The following is a 19,050-nucleotide window of genomic DNA, read 5'->3' as shown; positions in this document are numbered from 1 at the left end:
TATATAAGCTGACGGAGATGGGTTATGGATAGCTTGTAAGTGCTTGACCCCTCTGCTGGAGAGATGACTTGAATATATTACCCTGGAGGCTAACAGAGATGGGATATCGATAGGGTGTAAGTGCTTGACCCCTCTGCTGGAGAGATGACTTGCATACATGTATATATAAGCTGACGGAGATGGGATATGGATAGCTTGTAAGTGCTTGGACCCCTCTACTGGAGAGATGACTTTATATATTCATTTTAACAAACTCTAGTAAACGTCTCCTTGTGTGGGATGTACCTAGCGTTGGAATATTTGGAGAAGACTTATTGAGGTTGGACCGATCTGATAGGGGCTTTCATATGTCTTGGTCAAGGTTTTCCCTATTCAATTAGGTTTCCCTCTACTGTTATGCGAATGCAAAGGCTTCTTGATACTACTGGGCTGGATAGCATTTAATATAAATCTCCTAATATTCAATCACAAAAATTATATGTATAATTTGATCCTACCTTCTCTCTATAAGAGAGCTTCATATTATCTTCTTCCTTAGGACTAAGGGCTATTAAGTATATAGAGTTTAAACTACGTCCTCTATATGATATATAAGTAGATTATACACCTTGGCTTTCTATTTTTCATATACCTAATGAAGCCTTTTAGAAGCTTATAATCTGGTCTGCTTTCTTCCTACGCGCAGTACTGAAAGATCTGAATTACTATAGGGGGTAATTAACTCTTAGGCAACCCAAAGAAGACTCTGTGTAGGAGATCTAACCAGAATATGGTGTCACTGATGAGCCTAAGGTATATGTTGATATATGTGCTACGGAAACTCTGGGGGTAGGAACCTTGAACAGCCATCTACTGATTTCTTCAATACGACCTTTATCATCAAGGCTGGTCAGGCGTAGATCTTATAGATAGACTTCATTTGGTAAAACTGCGGCTGGTGTATATAGCCGTCAGTTGCGCTCTTTGCCAATGAGACTAACTTACCTTGCGACTGATGGAAGTGTATACTACCGTCATCTTGTCCCACTTCAATTCCATAATTTGATGGATATTCGGATGACATATTTTATGTTATCATTGTAGTAAGACTAGTCAATTTTAGGACTCACGATGGTCAGTACTAAAGGCTAGTCGCTAATACATTTCATCACAGAAAGCAAGAAGTTAATCCACTTGATCTACATATTATGCTCTCCACTCAAACGAACACTCTAGGGTTCAGTAGCTAACAGACTTAAATCCGAACTCTAGCCTAGTGACCGGTTTAGGGAGATCTCCTTTTGTTTGCCTTATTTGCAGAATCAACATTCTAGAAACTCCGAACGCCATACGAGCCCAGTACAGTAGCTATTTTTGTCAATTATTTACAACTGTACTAAAACACTGTCAGGAAAAGGAGTCAGGGGGAGTAACTTTCTTCGAAAGAGGGTTCGAGAAAGAATATCTATTTGCAAGTGGTGAATCTGATTTCGATCCTCCCTATAACTTTTTACTTTTTTAAGATAACTCAGTGTTTGAAATTGCACCTTTGGATGTATGATATGGAATTTACTCGATAGAATTCTTTGGATTCTAGGGATAGTTCTGATCGTTTCCTTACTTTATAGATATTTCTGCCTGAGCCATAATTTCACACATACTCCTAATCGGAACTAGCACTTTTCAAGGGATTGGTATTTATTAGAAGGGTTTCACACTTCATCAATATATATTTAGAAATTTTGTTTCTATTATACAGCTAGCTTAAATAAAAGCAGCGTATAAATGTTTTCAATCATCCAAGTTATACATCGCCAGATCTTGGTTCATCCCAGGAAGAACATAAACCGCACTTTCCTTCCCTCCAAACACCTTTAACGTCTTTTCTCCTCGATATTCGAAACCGATCTTGTCCAACACCCTCGCGCTGTGGGCGTCATCTCTAGCACAGAACCCAAACGCCGAATTGACCCCGAGTTCTCTCCCCGCATACTCCAGTAATGCAACTCCCGCTTCGGTGGCAAATCCCTTTCCAGTTTCCTCGGGTAGAATTGCATACCCAATATCGGGTGCCAAATAGGAATTTGGTGGCTCGCCTTTCATCAGCGAAACGGTACCGATGGGGGTACTTTCAGACAAAGGCGCATTCTCATAAGGCTTAAGCGAGACCACGAAGATGCCGTATTTGTTTCGGGCATAGTCAGCGTGGACACGGTTGCGAAGGAAATTGGAGGCCTTCTCTGGCGTATCAATGCCAGTCCGGCCGCTTGATTTGATGAACTCTTCAGTATTCCACAGTTTGACGAGGAAGGCACAGTGTTCAGGGGAGTCGGGTAAGAAGTAGGAGATATGGAGGCGTTCACTAGGAATCGAAAACGTGGGAGAAGCCGTAAATGCAGACGAAGACGACATATTTGCTTGAATCACACAATGGTTTATGTGGTAGCCGAGGAATAGTGAACGATAAATGGTTGGTAGTAATAGTGGTGAATTTGAGAAAATCCAGAGCCAGGAGGTATAATAGATTCCTGCAATAAGCAGCGTATTTGAGAGGCTACCAGTTAGCCTAGCCTACGATAAGGCTCAGCCCAAGTCTAGGATATTCATTGTGTAATCATAATTGTTATCCGGCTAAGGGTCGGAAGTCCGACTTCTGATAGCTATAGCCGCAATCTCAAAATAAAGTGGCGATTGGATGATCTCCCGAATTTATACTCCGTACTTCGTGATAACCTTTTTCAGTGCCACGTAATCCCTAGTATACCCCTGTTATAGCCGATCATCGTCTAGATCATCGTCTAATCATGGCGGCTCGGCTCGGACGATTATTACTGGTTTGGTCATTCCCCGCACCCTAGTTATGCAGATGATCTTACCATCCAAAAACCATCTGTAAATACCTTGATCAGCCGCAGCAAAATTCACGCCGGTACTTGTTACCACGTAGCACAAATCACCACTTAATAAGTATACTGAGTTATTGATACTTGAAGTGGAAGGTTTAAGATGGAGAGAAATGTTAGTTTATACGTGGAGAGAAGTGAAAGAAGTATCGGGTTAATGTTCTACCGGATAGGGTATACTTAGTATATAGTGAATCAGCGTTATGGTTTGGAACAAATGTGCATATTACACGTATCAGTATTAAACTAGTACTTACCACGTCCACTCGGTTGGAGCGAAATACCCCTAGATCAAAAACGCACCATACATATGTGAGCGATATTGCTAGTCGGTCATTTTTCTGGTTCGATGTTTTGAAGAAGCAAGAGATTACGGTCCGCCATTTAGGTGATTTATCTAAAATCCCACTTCCTCAGAGTCCATATTTTACATATTGAACTATACTGGAATGGTCTAGTGGTAAGATAAGATATCGAGTCCACTTTTTCGGTCGATATACCCCTCCTCTGAGTCACTCATATTTGATGAGTTGCTCAATGCCGATTGATGCCGGCATATTTGTGAGGCTGTCCGCAACCAATTTGTCTGATGGAATTCATTTAAGTCCGATACATATTATCATAGAGGGGTAGATATAATGAAATATCCAACTGTTTTCCAGTAACACAAATATGAACTAATGTAGTGAATCTTAAGAGTCTTGTCTCTTCTCAGCCTGCCATTTACGTAACGCATCAAAGTCAATACATTCATGTACCCACCCCCCTCCCAACCCGCCAGCTGTCAGCTACGGTGGTGTATCCCGTGGACTGGCAGGTTCCAGAACAGGAAGTCTCCGCATGTGATCGAGAGGCGGAGATATTCAAAGCAATGGTCAACATGCTCTTTTGAGTCCGCCATAATAGTCTCTGATTCGTTGACGGGTTTGCTAAGTCGAGATTCATATTGACGAAAGCGTAGCGGAACAACATTCTTATAAATTGTTACTCAATGTTAGATTTCTGTTTGAAATACCAAGATAGTCATTCTTTATCGAAGAGACCATTCTGCCACTTACCAGTCAATGAAGTTGATGAAGGTTTGGCAAGAGGTAGAATCGCTCATCCGTGTTATCCTCAGGAAAAGGATCGGAAATACCCTTGGCTAGGCCATAGTCCGAGAGATTTAGCAGCCAGATGGAATCGCCCTCTGAAGGTTGAAAGTTACTTTGTCTCTGGTGAACTAGCAAGAAAATAGCTTACCTCTCGTGATTTATATCCAGCCGTGATCGATAGCATCGCCGCTGCCATAGTACCTGTTGTCGAGCACAAATGGTATTTTCGCCCGCTGATCAAAGACCTCGTTGGGTATAATTTTTATAGGGACTCCTAATAAGGGCTGGTAAAGTTTGTGAGGAGGAAGCAGTTTCATACAGCATCAGCTTATTTTTCAGCGATTCATTATATCTACTTATCAGATCCAAGATCTACAGATGGTTCACCAACACTATTGTCGTAGGGTACTTTGCTCTCGTAGACTTTCGGTCCATGTCTATTCTTCCCTATTGAAAACTTCCGTTCCACGGAAAAGGCTATCGAAGAGGGCTAGATCAAGACCCTGTAGATCCCAATTATCAAACAGAGCACCCACTAGTCCGTATACCTGCTCGGGCGGTAAATCGCCGTTAAATTCTGGGGGTTCATTGGAATTTGGGGATGGCAATTGTCGAAATTGCAGTGGTGGGTTATCAATGGCAAGCTGATCCCCACTTTGGTATGTGAACGGGCAAGGTGAACGAGGTAGGGACGCACAGTCTTGCTCAATCTGATTAGAAATGGAGACAATGGAATCTTCGAAAACCACCCGGCGCTCAAAATTGATCCTTCCAAAGTAAGGAATATGGATATGTAGTGCCTTGCCGCCATCAGTCAACTTGCCAACAAATTCGAGGTCCCCCTCGTCACTCTTGGAGGAGCTTGTGCTGTACAGGGTACCACTGTCGGCACTTGCCTCGATTACAAGTAGATGGTGGATTATCCGGGCAAGTTTAAATGTGATTCCATCAAGACCATGGCTGGCAGTTGATTTCATAATTTCGAGCGTGCGCTCCATCATGGCGCGGTCGCTGGGGCGACTGTGCGCAAGAAAATTGAAGACAGTGCTGTAAGTAGATGCTTCCGCAGATTGCTGACACTTTTTGCGAGATTCCATATGCGCGATGCATAATACAATGATAGCTATGAAAGCGAGACACTCGTCACCGCGACAATAGAAGTGGACGGGACTTGAGGTGCGAAAGGCTAGATATCGGGAGATAATCTCCCGGCTGGCTGTGACGGCTGTGATCTTGCTATGGTCATATCTGTGGTCGGCTGAGGCGCGGAGCATATATGGTAGATGCAGTCGGATCAGCAGGTGGTAATGGGCGAATTGGTCCACGAGACGAACTGTATCGCCAAGTAGCTCCGGGTCATCATTACTTGGTGCGAAATTTGGTGTTAACCACCACTGAGCAGGCATATCGGCAGCAATCTTTTGGAGAAGCTTTTCATCCTCATGGGTTGCATTGAGGTTGTTTAGGTCGGCCTCGGTTCGTCTAAGAATATGCTCGGCAACGAGACAGTGAATTCGCTCCAGGCGATCCATGGGAGAACATCCCTCCAGAGCTTTTGGTGTGGCAAATGTTGCCTCCAGGGACGTTGGGGGCAGGCCTAACATAATGGAGAGGTACCGATCCATCTGAACTAGACGAAAGCAGATCTGGTCTGCGTTGAAGACTGCTCGGGTAGCAGACTCCAGAAACTTCAGGGAAGGTGAATCGAGACCACGGCTCACGACCATCATTTGTGCCACTGCGGTAGCTCGGTGCACAGCCATCCACGATCGATGAAGATTCCCGGAATGGTTCTGGTATAAAGCCTCCATCATTATGCACTCTATTCCCTCGACAGAGCAGATGAGCTCGTCGTTGGTAGTCACAAGTCTGATAGCTGTATCGACAACTCGAGACATTATGTCAAGATAGAGAGTACCGAGCCTGCCCAGCTCGTGCATCTTGGACAGTGGAACACCATGGATGAATGCTCCAAGCATGAAAAATTTACGCGCAATTAGGATTGGATGAGAACCTGGTGGGGGTAACTTGAGCGCGTCTTTGAGTGATAACATGTCGCCCAAAACACTGGAGCTTTGTGAAAATATGTCACCGATCAGCCGCATTGTTGGACCACCTGGAAGGGTGCAAATAATGTCGAGATCATCTTGGCTAGGCCACGCTGCGATGAGTTCTCGAGTCACTTTCTCATATTTTCCCATGGGTCCGCCCCAGCCTCGAGGAGTATTTAAGGGAGGCTCTTGGGGTAAATTTGTCATTTCATTATGAGCGTTCTGTGGATATTAGCAATTAGTCAAGACCGGGGTCTGGGAGAGAACGAACTGCTGTGGTTCTTATCGACGGTGCTGCCTTTCGCCTAGACTTTCCTTCATCGTGCGCCAAAGAGTTCATAGAAGCTGCATGGTCAGGGTAACAGCTTTGATGTTGGTTCGGGCCAGTATTCTGAGTTAATATCTCGATGAGTTCCTCCACCCGGCCAAGTCGAGCGTCTACCTGGTTACCAGATGGGACCGGGGTTTCTGGGAGTTCTTGACTGACGCAGGCAGTTCCTCTTCGTCGACAATTATTGCAAATGGTGTTTTCAGACGCAACTGTGCATCGGACCTTCCTTCGCTTACACTCCCAGCAGCTTTGTGTGCCTTTGCGAACCTTTCTCCGCTTGGCTGCGGGGAAATCATTTCGGGGCATTTCGGACATCTTTCATCTGCAATGAACATAGTACATTTTTCAGGCTTGGTCTGTTGGCTTGGGAGATGAAGGACCTGGTTATCGCCGAGCTATCTCGGTCGAAACATATTGATTGGTCAGCTATGTAGGTGGTGTGCTTCGCCCGAGCTCGGCGGTCGAACAATTCCGCATCCTTCAAACCACCAGCACAACTTTGAACAGTTTCCAAGTATTCTCGAAGTTGCTGCTGATTTCTGGTTAAGAATGCGGAGATATGCACATGTGGATTACAAATTATTTTCATGGGTTCGACCGAATCTCGCCTCTGGACCTCAACATACATAAGCCTCGACCAAAGATCAAAAGAATCCAACATTAAACCAGTCTCACCTTCCAAAGTTGCTTAATCTCGTCTTCATTAACCGATTTCAATAATCAGCAACTTTGTGTCATAAACCGACTTCCAAAGTTTCTCCTGCTCAAGTACAATCAGGAAAATTCAAGCAAAATGGTCAAAATTGCAGTTGCTGGAGGCTCTGGAGGTAAGTCTTACATATTACCGAAAATTGGAATCTTTACTTCCAGCACTAATCCCCACCAGGTGTTGGGCAGGAAATTATCGATGTTCTTCTTGCCACTAAAAAGCATGAGATACTGCTGCTATCCAGAAAGGTGGGTAAAGGATTACAGGCTCAACTGTTCGGTTTTACCTAATTGCCCGTTAGAATGCGCCAGCTGAAGGGATCCAAGGCGTGACTTGGATCAAGACAGACTATTTGGATATACAGCAACTGAAACAGGTCCTGCAAGGAGTACACACTGTACTGTCCTTTGTGACTGAGCAAGACGATCCCACAAGTCCGAAGCAGAAAAATCTCATCGATGCAGCGATTCAAGCTGGTGTCAAGCGCTTCGCACCCAGTGAGTGGGCATCAGCTGGCACTGTACATATGAGTTGGTATGCATACAAAGAGACGACTCGTGAATATCTCAAGGAGATAAACAAAGACAGGAAGGCAAGTTTTATGGGGTTCCCACCCTAACAGAAACTAATGATCTTGATCTGATAGGTTCTTGAGTACAGTCTATTCCAGCCCGGATTTATCATCAACTACTTGACTCGCCCCTATTCATCGGCCAAGCACCTTCCACTCATCGATTTGCCATGGGACTACCAAAACCGTCGAGCAATAGTAGTAGATGGAGGCGAGAATGTATGCCTCACCTTGACTACAGTGGAAGATTTAGCCAACGTGGTAGCCCGAGCCATCGAATTTGAAGGCGAATGGCCCGTTGACGGTGGTATCAGCGGGAACGTTATCACAATAGGCGAATTGATCGCCCTTGGAGAGAAAGTCCGGGGTACGTAACATGACCATGGTATATGGTCTGTCGCTGACCATCATGCCCTGCATAGGTGGTACGCCCTTTACCATTGAAAAAGTCCAAGCGCAAGACTTCACGAGCGGGGAATGGAAGACTTCATGGATGCCGATAGCCGACCACCCTTCTATTCCACGAGAGAATCTTGAGGTTATGTCGAGGGTTATCCTCGCCGGGATTTTGTTGGCTGTTCACGCCAATGAGCTCCATGTTTCAGATGCGTGGAATCGGTTGCTGCCGGATTATAAGTTTATGCCGATTGGTTCGTTTTTGATTGAGGCTTGGAGTGGGAAGCCTTGATAGGTGGAGGTTGTACTAGTCTGGCTTTGGTATGTGGCCACGTAGTAACTACTCCATGAGAATAGAAGGTTTTCTAATAAAGTTCTATAACTATGTAATGGTCGAAGTGTATTCTTTCTAGAACACAAAGACAAAGTTCAATACAACTTAAAGAATCACATGAACCTCGGCGCGTGCCGGTATCCAAAGCTTAAAATCGAAATGGCAAGTCGACGCCTACCATGGACCTGTTTTAGTTAACCTCCACATTTGGAACGGAATATCCGACGGAGATGAGGAAAGTCAAAGCCGGCCGATTTCCCCATATATACCTCATCAATTGTGCGGGGTACTTCATTAATACCTAGATGCCGCGAGATCGTCCTACCATGTGGTCAAATCATATGCCGATATAGATTAATTTTGACTAGGTGCTCATCTAGACCCCTCCAAATGTCCTGTTTCTCGGCAGATGGGCAGGAATTGATCGAATGGTTCGAGACAGGTTCACGAACGTAAAGTCTGGTCGAACCAGTATTTCATGCGGGGATAACAAGAACAGTCTGGTACCGAGGACATCAAACCCTGGAACACTACTATACCACCTAGGTAGTATAGTCACATTTTGAGAATTGAATACAAGACTATTCCAACTCCAATTCCATCTCATCCTAATTACCACCAATTACCACCAATAACTCTCCCAATCCCATCCCTCGGCTCGCATCACCACATGGCATAACAATTAATCTACGGAGTATATCATCTAATAAACTCCAACAATGAGCCCCTTCTAGCCTTACCCCCTAACCCCAACCAGCAATCCTGCCGGAGAAAGAATGCCATTCTAGAATCTAATCCTTGCAAAAAAGGAATACGGTAGCAACAATGGCCTCACCCTAGTACAACCGCCGATCAATGAGATGTTCCCCTGCATCGCTTATCAAATGTGGCGGAACTAGTGCGCGTGCGTAATTTACGGTCCCGTTTACGAGGCCGCGAATATGCAGGAACGGGCGATTTAACCTCTTTCGGATGGTCGGCTCGAGACCTCGGGCCTGTTTCATCTGGAGTGGGGTTTGTGATGGTCTAGATTGGTGGGGGTTGGTCTTCATTTTGGTTTTGGTTTTGGTCTTGGTCATCTATACGGATACGGATACTAATTCTAGGCGTTTCTGTGAATGTGTTAGCCTTGACGAAACGTTTTGGATGAGGCTTTAGGATTGGGTTATGATCCACTGCGGGTCTTGATGCCGTGTTCGACGGGACGGGACAGCAGAATTGAACTTAGAACTTGAACTTGAGCTGAGCTGTAATTTTGTTGAATTATATGTAAGGTAAATGGTGATACATCAACGCCATTGGTCATAAAACAAAGTGAAGTAGGGCAAAATACTGTAGACCTTTTTAGTGGGAGTTTTAGTAACATCGCTTGGTCTTTCGCCCCGCCCTTAGTCCCCTTCGGGAATCTCCAAACTCTAGTGCGGATTTGGCCCCCTTCATGCGTTACTCCGTGCAAATGTTGCTGAAGGGTCCCAGTCGCGACTAGTGTGTGCCGAGCCAGGGGCCCGCGGGCCAGAGAAACTCGTAGCAGGGGGCACGTATTGCGCCTCTTGGCCGAAATGGACGTTTTGATCAAACGTTGGGCTGGGGCTAACCATCGGGCTCCGCCGCCCGGCCATGTGGGCGGGGCTGGGGGATCGCATGTTGTATGTGTATGGCTCCGGCGTCTTGGCGGTTGTGGTTAGCATCTCGAATCCCTTCCCAGCGTAGCGATCGTTGGCATCGACCGAGATAAACTCGTGACGGTGGTCGAAGCCGCGGCCGAAGAGGTCGAGCCAGCCAGCGAACATGAGTGGGCGGGCGAATAGGATGAAGTTCCAGAATCCAACTAAAGATAGTAGGTAGACCATTGCGAGTAGGGTAGCTTCGTTGGGTCCCATGCCTGACGCACGGCTCTTGCATTCCTCTCTAGTGCCCCCGGAGGCTAGACAGAGGAGCCAGGGTGCGGCCTTTTTGACATTGGCTGCGGTGGGGTTGATATCTCGGTCCAAATTGATGAAAACGACTGCGAAGAAGATCACGTTGCCGAGGATGATCAGCACCAAGGTGACTCCACGCCATTGCAACTGTATTACGCGTTGTAGGCGACGCCAGGCCTGGCGGGCGGAGACGGTTCGGATACTGGAGCTGTAGGTTGGGAGACCAGAGTTGTTCTCTGAGGACGATGCTGACTTATCGAATAGCGAGCGCAGATAGATGTGCATGCAGTAGGCCATGGTGGATACCTGCAGTACCAGGGAGGCGGCGGCGAATGTCATAATTGGGATCCAGTAGTCTTTCTGTCCGTTTTCGATATTTATGTGACAGATGTCACCAAACCGGTAGGAGACACCCGTCAACTTTAGCATGATGGCGAGGCCGATAGCAGGGATTCCAAATCCACAGAGGAAGGCCCCCCACATGAATTTTGGCCCCAGCACGACCTCCCAACATACTTGCAGATGAAATGCAATCGTTCGGATGAAACCTGTCAGGGTCAGCGGAGCTTTGGCTTGATATATCGGGATACATACTCCAGATAACCACCATCCAGCCCCCAAAGAGTAACAACGAGCCTGAAAAGGCACAGGAAAGATCAGAGTACATGTCATTAGGTGTGATATCGTTGTAGCATTGGTTAGGTTTTGCGCCGAGGGGGATGATAAAGGCAATCTATAATCCGTCAGTATATTTTCACAATACCCTGCCATAAGACTTGCCTCCATGCAGCAGATGCCCAGAGTAAAGCAGATACTCAAGTAATGGCGATTGGTCCATTTGGGTGCAAGGACGGCGTATGAGATCAGGATGAAAACACATAGAGGTAGAATGGCGACACTGATCCAGCTAGCAACTTCGACGCGTTGCGCAATGTCTGAGTTTGGTTAGAATATGACTCAGACCAAGTGTGGGTGTAACTGACTATCGGCATATCGCCAATTGGCGAGAGGGCACGGCAGACAGCATGATATAGTATCATTTCCGAGGGATACGTCTTCGCAATAACGGCCTGCAATGACTGTAGAAGAGTTAGATTTAGATCACGTCCAAAACCCGATTGGGGGGGTGACTTTACATCCACCAGTCGTGGGAAATAGGCTCTCTTGCAAGAAGATGCCTGGACAGTATCCAGTCAAGTCCACCATGTTGTTAAGCCCAGTTCATGAGGCCTAGAAGAAAAGCAAAACGCGCCAGCGCGATAGAATGCGCTTTGCGCTAAGGAGTGTGTGAGAGAAAAGGAAGTGGGAAACCCTCGATATACATGCAAGAAAAACCCGAGTGGATCCCAAGTGGGTCATGCACACGAGCGATGGTCGAGGCGTTGAGGGGGAAAGTTTAATACACGAATACAGGACTAATACCGAACAATACTGTGGAAATACAGTTCATCTCGTACAAGTTTGGAACTCCCAAAAGATCAGCACTTACTAGTACCATGTTTGGGACGTAAGTGAAAGCCATGGATCCAATAGATTTAGTTCATGTCGATCTTAGCATGAACCACGTTTACATACTTCAGTTATCACTCAGGGGCTACAGTCTTGATCTTACCGGGGCTTCACCGGGCCGGTTCACATAATGGCTCTGTTTGGTCTCAAGCCACTAGTACGGAGTAGTCGCGTCAAATCTAGATCCAGGGGGTTGCTGACTGCTTACTAGGATAGGCTAGTGCATACCCCGAGTTGATGTTACTCTCCCTACGGAGAACTCTCCACATAGAATATCCATGTCTTTCGTACGGGTTTTCGTATCTGCTGTACCATCTTACTTCAATCACAGTCTCGTGCTGATTCACACAATCAATTTGTTCTTGGCCGATTCTTCTTCCCGGCCCATCGCGCCAATCCGTCCAATCACCAACGTTAATTCGTCTGCGACCGTGACCGACATCCACATTCGTTGTACATACAACCAATAATGTCTCACACGGATCTTTTTGACTATAACACTCGATCAGTCCAGTCTGCCTTTTACATCTGTCGATCGTTGGACCCCTTTCTCTCCTACCAATCCCCGAATCTCAGCCCGTGCTTATCTAGCGGGGAAGTGGAATACGATTAACATCCAACAGTCACAACATGCAGTACCTTTGCTTATTGACCAATAATCATTCACTAGCTTCAAAACAAGACCGGTCACATGTGCAATCGTCCAATGCCCTGGAGACTACATAGCCCAGTTAGAAAGTCACCTGCTCGATCGGACCCCTCTTTCGACCTGCCAAGTTCGCTAGTTATTCGAGAACTTGCGATTCATGCACCATCAATCCAGCCTCGACTGCCCCAATCCCTGTCCAGCATCCACACAGTCATCCCGCTGCTCTTCTTTTCCCTTGACGGGTAACCGCACTAGACTCCGTCCGAAATTAGTCTCACTCTCGCAATGGTATGAACACGCCACCACCAATGATTGAATTGCCAATACGATTAGAGTATCGTGTTTCGCCTCCCCCACGCGTTGGCAATCCAGCTACTGCGTCCGGTTACGGACGAGTTGACTGTTGACTTTTTGGATTTGGTTTACAGGCAAGCGCCGTGGATGTGACGGTCTCAGCGTTCGGGCTGGGTAGGTAAGTGCTGACCAGATGACTACAGGGAGAGGATTGGATGGAGGACTCGCTACGAGAAATTGATTTCAAATGTCGAGCATGACATGGATGGTTGATGGTGGCTCAGTATGAAGTTCTATGTGCCTGGGCATTCCAAGATGACACCTTCTTCCACTGTAGAAGATCAGAAACCGATACATTGAGTTCCCCGCGTCTTTCAAATTGGGCAATTCGACACCTAAGAGAAATGGCAACACAACTATAATAGTTAGATGAGAAGCCTCATTTCTCTTTTCTGCTTTTGTGCTTCCTTTATCCTCATCCTTCATACATTTTGGATGATAAATAGTCCTCGATGCCCTCCGCGCCTTGAATCTTGCTCGGTACAGAGATATCCCAACGGTCGAAATGAGAACCCTCGATCGTTTCTCATATTTCAAGCCAATATCATCGACAGTAACCCAGACGCCTCTCATTCTGCATTGTAGATCCGACACAAGTTATTCGCAGCTCCAATCTGGTCTCAATTGAAAGGAAAGATCTGGAATATGAGTGTGACGCCATAGGACTAGACAGGTCGGTTGTATGAGTGGCTAAGATTGTGATCTATTCTTACATCGCATCCACATCTGAATGGGTATCCACCTACCACGTGCCTCCGACATCCTCCGCTCTCCTAGGATAGCATATGTAGCGTTCGGGTGCAATTTTCATAAGTGCCTGAATTTTGCGCCAATGATCAGGGTACCAGATTCAAAAATCATGGTGCCACAATTTTCTACAAACAAAAATACTACCAAGTGCTCAAATTTTATCCGCCGAGTCCAGTTTAGTTCCCGTCTGGTTCGGTTCAGATGAAGGACCGAGGTGAAGATCGCCCGGACGGGGTGTCTTATTATGCTATCCCGAGCCTAGAACATAGACTTTATCGCGATACCTACCCCAGCTTCATGATAATTCGGCCTATCCGATATTGGCATCCCGAGGTTTTTCGGACAACTTCTTGGCATTGGTTTGAGCTCAACCAGTTTGGTTCGGTCCACCTTCCACTGTCAGTTAGTGGGGATTTGACTAAGCTACTGCGGGGAACAGAGCTATATTGATGTAAAACGGGCTTAGTGTTATGTATCATAACAGGGAACCTTGGAACTGGGAAGATAAGGAAAGGGGGGGAAAATAAGAATAAAATAAGTAGCTTAGCTGAACAATGACGTTTTATTTTCGGGAGCTGGGTTAAACCTGCCGATATGATGCAACATCGTGTAGAGGGAAACTTGTCCGAGGACTGCTGCAGACTCAAAATCTGGGCAGAAATCGAGGGGGAATTTTCTCAGAGCTATATGTACATTCTTACTCTTATATAATTATGAAGGCGGTTCTGAGAAGAATCCTGCCTGGCTATAATAATGCTATATTATGATTGTGTTTTGCGACCTGCTTGCACAGGGCTTTCTTCCCAGATTCGCGGTGGGTCTTGACCCTTGTAGCGCCTGTAACTAACAGGTCTGTTCGATGGTCTGAGACAATGCTGGATTGTCGCTGTACAGGTGGCGATATTGACGCCCATCTGAAGCGAATTATATGGTTCGCATGCTCATGGACTCAAGTTGCCGGTTCGCTTTGAAGGGAATTCATGCCTCGAGTTGCATGCGATGATGTAAAGATATTGGTTATTCAAAGAATGCACGCCTTTCAGGTCCCCGCCGGCTGGAGGAAGCTCTCGTCCCAGCTCCATTCTTTGAGTAGCTGCTGGACTCGGTACTCGGTAGCCCAGCCCAAGTCCGCCTCGATGGCTCGGAGTAACCGAATATTGACTCGACGTTCGCGCGGGTCCGTCAAACACTGGCCGCTAACGAACAGAGGCTGCAGCGAGTTGATGCGTACACTGCCCTCTGGGCGGGAAAGGCCAATACCCACAATCTCTCGACTGTGAAAGCCGATTTCAGCTTCGATAGATCGATACGACTGGAGTCGCAGAGTGATCGTGCTTCGCCGACTAGTAGATTCATGCGGTTTATTGATCAACAGCAGGATACGCGCCATGTGGTAATGTTGCATGGCCGAGGCGCACATGGGAATACTGTACCACACTTCCTGCAGACTGGCGAGATCCTTAATTTCCTCGGGTGAGTAACAATGCGATAGTTGGGAGGGTCCGACCCTGGCGGACGCTCCAAAGGTATCTGGCAGGCCCCTGTACCAAGCATCCAGTTCGGCTTCAAGCCGGTACCACCGCTCAAGCAGGGCCTGTTGGGAAACCCCTAGAGGTCCACTATCGACAGAGTTGTTGTCGTTCAGTCCGAGATTGTCCCCAGAACTAATGAAATTGACAATCTTTGACAGGATCCATACCAGGGCATTGCAGATAAGATCCTCTTTCATGAAATCGTCCCCGTCGGCATACCCTGTGACTGCCGTATTGCTCGGGCGCACGAATCCCATGTGGTCTAGCCGCAGACCTGCGTCGGTCCAAAGTACAAGGTCTTCGGTATTCAGCCTTGTATGGCACTCGTTGATGACTGCAGTTGTCAGTGAGTTCACGCTATCGATCATCACCAGTCACTCACATGCAGCCAGATAGTCCTGTCGCGCAAAATTCCAAAATGCCGCCTTTCGAGCCTTCGAGAGGGCTGACTTCCTCATTGTCTGATATGGACTGTCTCCATCCGATGAACGTGACTCCAGAGGCATAATCCCCACCTCGGCTACATCAAGCAATGATTTTACGCCGCTCAAGTGTCGATTCCACGCCGGGCCCGTCGCATCCAGGAATTCATATACCGACAAGATGGCCGTCGCTGCCAGCACCTCATCGGAATGAACGCCACGCGACAGCCGACTATTCGACACTCGCCTGCGACGTTTACGAGAATGATGTGTGTCTTCGCACAGTTCGGAAGCCTGCCATTGCCCAAAAGCCTCCGGTGTGCTCAATGGTGGCGGACCCTCCGCATCAGGCTGGAGCTCTTTCATGAGCAGTTGGATGGCCTTTTCATAATATTTGGCTCCGTGCCAGATAAAATCATCATTGTTGCCCGGCCATACCTCCATACCAGCTTGTCGCAAGCAGACCCCGCCCATCTTCGCTTTGGAACCCTTGACACGACCTAGTTGTTTTGCGGCATATGCGCAGGCAGCATATTTGAGAAGCGGGTTCGATATTGCCCGCACTGGGACATAGGATGCGAAGTACGTTCCTAAGTCAAACAAATCCATCCTAGGGAAAGTTAATGGGAGTATTATCCAAGAGTTCAATATATCCATACCAAAGGCCTGGCCCTTCTGAATAATGACGCAAGAGGAAAGCCACCTCGAAATCAGTTTCAAAATTGCTTTCTACTCGGTGTTCGAGTACTCGAGATGCAACAGATCTTGATGGCAGGGGAGCACTTCTCTGATCGGGGTGGAGGGTTGCGGAGTCGATCGACGGAGACATAGAGTGAGAGGGGTTGAGGAGGAAGTTGATGTTGGTATTATTACTGCTGACCGACAAGGACATGGACGGCGACGGAGGGGGCATCGCGCTGCCTCGTGATCGAGATGGGGAAGGGTAGGAGAGGCTGTCGGAGACGGAGGGATGGTCTAGGGGAGAATATACAAAGCGATCATGACTTGCGACCGCGGATAAAGCCTCCAGGCCATGTTGTTCTGCATCACTTGTCCTCGACCCACTACCCCATCGTTGGTTGCGCGACTCGGCCAAGGCCATGGCACTAGATTCGGCTAGCGAGGTTTCGAGGTCATCGGCGTACGGGTCAGAGTTATCGACGAAGACGACTGGAATTATAATCAACAAAGAATCTCTGGATTGGAATTTTCCAAACTTACCGTGCTTCGGAATATCCAGCCAAATACTATCTTTATCGAAGGTATTCTTGTACGAATAGAACCCTTGAAGATTGCCACGGCCTTCGGGCGACCCTCCGGGCTCATTGTTCATAGACGCGTTCTGCTGATGGCGAAAGACGATACCTTCGCTGGGTCGGCAATCTCGACCACCCTTGCGACATTGGGAGCATTTGGGTTTTTGTTCGTCGCCTGCAAGCCAGTTAGCCGGGGGGACGGTCAGGGCGCGCAGGGATGGGGTACATTTGAGCTTTCGAGTCCGGCATGTCAAGCTATGTGGCGTTAGTAGAATGCATTAAATATAGCAGGTGAGACTTACCAGCCAGTTCTAGAGCGCATGGCGTAGCAGGCGCATGTGTGGAGGTTAGGCCATCCGTGATTTAAACCCCGGAAGAAAAAACGAAACCTGGAGTTCACTTGCGGGGAGACCAGGTGACCCAGGGATCACGACCCCCACAATACACACTTGACCCGATTTTGTTCATTTGACAGTTTACATAGACTTGATTTTGAATTTTAATATTAATAACCCCATTCCTCCATTGTATTTGATATTTCATTAATATATCTATTCATTGCAATCGTCCTGTGTCGGCCTTCTTTGCGACCGCACAGACCAGCATAGCCTGGGGCTAAGCCCCTCTACGGATCATTTCATACTTCCATACTTCCAAGGTAATAATAGTAGAAAACATTGTTCCAATTTGAATGGGATCGGTTTGACCCACTAAATTTGTTTCTGAATTCTTGTCTCAGGTACCCACATAACTACCTGTTCGCAGTAGGTAGATCCCAAGTGGGTCGAGATGTCCAAGTCAGATTGATCTAGATTCCAGACATCATATATCAGACCTCACCCTTGACTCGTGCATATGTGGACTCTTCATGTCTTTTCGGTGTCTTAGAAAGGTTATCAGCATGCATGCATATCATGCTTGTTATTCGGATATGAGCGTTAGTTGTTCGCTATGGTGTATTTGGTATCCATGCTTCACAAGTAGCATATGAATCGTTTTAGCTTCAATCTTTGAAAGTATCCGATCCGCCTCTTGAACTGAAAGCCGAGTGTATCGAGACAAATACCGCTATTTTTGAGAAGTATTCCCCCGTATCCTATTCCTGTCCAGCCACAAAACAAAGGTACCTGGGGTATAATCCGCCATGACTTGCCGCCAGGAATCCTTATCAATCAACCTCACTCGCATAGAACATATCTCTTAAAATCCTTTCATAGTTTCCTACAAACAATTGAAGAATCAAATGCCAAATACCTATTCCACTGCTGCGTTGTGGGGCAGTTGCCGCTTTATCTCAGCGTAGAACTCAGTCCGGGTGAACATTTCCTCCATGTTGGCAACTTACTCGTGTTTATCATTTATCATTCTTTCTCCTCTGGCCTAGTTTCGAGAGAGGAATGACGTTGTGGCTATCTAGGTAGATGTAGGTTTATTCCAGATAGTGGCGTTGACTATATGCCTTTCCTGGTATCCAGTTGTTGTATAACTACTCGGCCGTACTTCGATTTGTATCACGATACATTGAATCTTTAATATTACTACTTTCTAATGAATCCGCTAGGTGGAGATGTTTCATCCCTTAAAACCATCGAGACATTGGAAAGTACGGAGTACAACACTTGCTGCGCCCCGTACATAAATTTCGAAGATAATCCGCCCACCTGCCCTTCCTGGAATGACGGCTGAATGCCGAAAGAATCCACCGTAATCGTGCAGGTTCTCGGAGGTTTTCCATGGTCGATCATGGACTGATTTGATTTGTGTTTTTAAAACGGCGCATACGTATGCCCAGCCTGGATCGCGTGTGGACCGGGATCCATCGTGAATGGGGTCAAACACATGGCATGTCAACCTTGTGGTTTGACTAAGCTCTGGACTGACGGCAGTGGCTTGAGGCGGCCTTATTTTGCATGGCCATTGCGCTCTGGTTTGGTCGTACCACGGGGGTATTGGGGCGGGACTCGGGTAAAATGGATAAAGAGGAAAGAGTCTTAAAACATGTGAAAACTCTTACGGAAATGATCCGATGTGGAGGTAAAATTCGGTGGAACTGGCTGGTGGGGCCGGTTGCATTCATGAATAAAAACTGGCTATCTAACAAAAGACAGAGATGATATCTAGAAACGAAATAAATGAAATATCTGACAAAAGTGGCGATTAACCACTCAACATAGCGACATGAACATGGCAAGAATAGGAAATAATAAACAATGAGTATCAATGCACTCTATAGATCATCAAGAGCGGTCGTAACCTCATGCTTTTCGTCTCCAGGATAGAAATGCAGAAGC

The 19,050-nt window shown here is 46.8% G+C and overlaps 6 protein-coding genes across 6 annotated transcripts; 1 reads left to right on the top strand and 5 right to left on the bottom strand.

The window, feature by feature from the left end:
* Nucleotides 1–1,770: 1,770 nt before the first annotated feature.
* N7520_010798 (GNAT family N-acetyltransferase) lies at nt 1,771–2,391 on the bottom strand (the record flags this gene model as incomplete). Its single annotated transcript, XM_057144731.1, has 1 exon — nt 1,771–2,391. One exon carries the CDS (start codon nt 2,389–2,391, stop codon nt 1,771–1,773), a length of 621 nt encoding a protein of 206 aa, XP_056990485.1.
* Nucleotides 2,392–3,943: 1,552 nt separating this feature from the next.
* Nucleotides 3,944–4,172, bottom strand: N7520_010797 (uncharacterized protein; the record flags this gene model as incomplete). Its single annotated transcript, XM_057144730.1, has 2 exons — nt 3,944–4,096; nt 4,125–4,172. 2 exons carry the CDS (start codon nt 4,170–4,172, stop codon nt 3,944–3,946), a joined length of 201 nt encoding a protein of 66 aa, XP_056990484.1.
* Nucleotides 4,173–4,413: 241 nt separating this feature from the next.
* Nucleotides 4,414–6,664, bottom strand: N7520_010796 (uncharacterized protein; the record flags this gene model as incomplete). The annotated part of the gene is made up of 2 exons (XM_057144729.1): nt 4,414–6,249; nt 6,299–6,664. The coding sequence occupies 2 exons, from the start codon at nt 6,662–6,664 to the stop codon at nt 4,414–4,416; spliced, it is 2,202 nt and encodes a 733-aa protein (XP_056990483.1).
* Nucleotides 6,665–7,151: 487 nt separating this feature from the next.
* N7520_010795 (uncharacterized protein) lies at nt 7,152–8,326 on the top strand (the record flags this gene model as incomplete). Its single annotated transcript, XM_057144728.1, has 5 exons — nt 7,152–7,185; nt 7,245–7,315; nt 7,369–7,587; nt 7,714–8,005; nt 8,061–8,326. 5 exons carry the CDS (start codon nt 7,152–7,154, stop codon nt 8,324–8,326), a joined length of 882 nt encoding a protein of 293 aa, XP_056990482.1.
* Nucleotides 8,327–9,804: 1,478 nt separating this feature from the next.
* On the bottom strand, nt 9,805–11,493 carry gprM (the record flags this gene model as incomplete). Its single annotated transcript, XM_057144727.1, has 5 exons — nt 9,805–10,835; nt 10,882–11,020; nt 11,068–11,222; nt 11,271–11,366; nt 11,424–11,493. 5 exons carry the CDS (start codon nt 11,491–11,493, stop codon nt 9,805–9,807), a joined length of 1,491 nt encoding a protein of 496 aa, XP_056990481.1.
* A 3,095-nt stretch (nt 11,494–14,588) lies between these two features.
* On the bottom strand, nt 14,589–17,081 carry N7520_010793 (uncharacterized protein; the record flags this gene model as incomplete). The annotated part of the gene is made up of 5 exons (XM_057144726.1): nt 14,589–15,415; nt 15,464–16,113; nt 16,163–16,673; nt 16,725–17,014; nt 17,062–17,081. The coding sequence occupies 5 exons, from the start codon at nt 17,079–17,081 to the stop codon at nt 14,589–14,591; spliced, it is 2,298 nt and encodes a 765-aa protein (XP_056990480.1).
* Nucleotides 17,082–19,050: the final 1,969 nt, after the last annotated feature.

Source organism: Penicillium odoratum (assembly GCF_028828045.1).
Source record: "Penicillium odoratum strain IBT 22623 chromosome Unknown utg000008l_segment0_segment0, whole genome shotgun sequence".
NCBI lineage: Eukaryota > Fungi > Ascomycota > Eurotiomycetes > Eurotiales > Aspergillaceae > Penicillium > Penicillium odoratum.
This window is presented reverse-complemented; position numbering and strand designations above follow the sequence as displayed.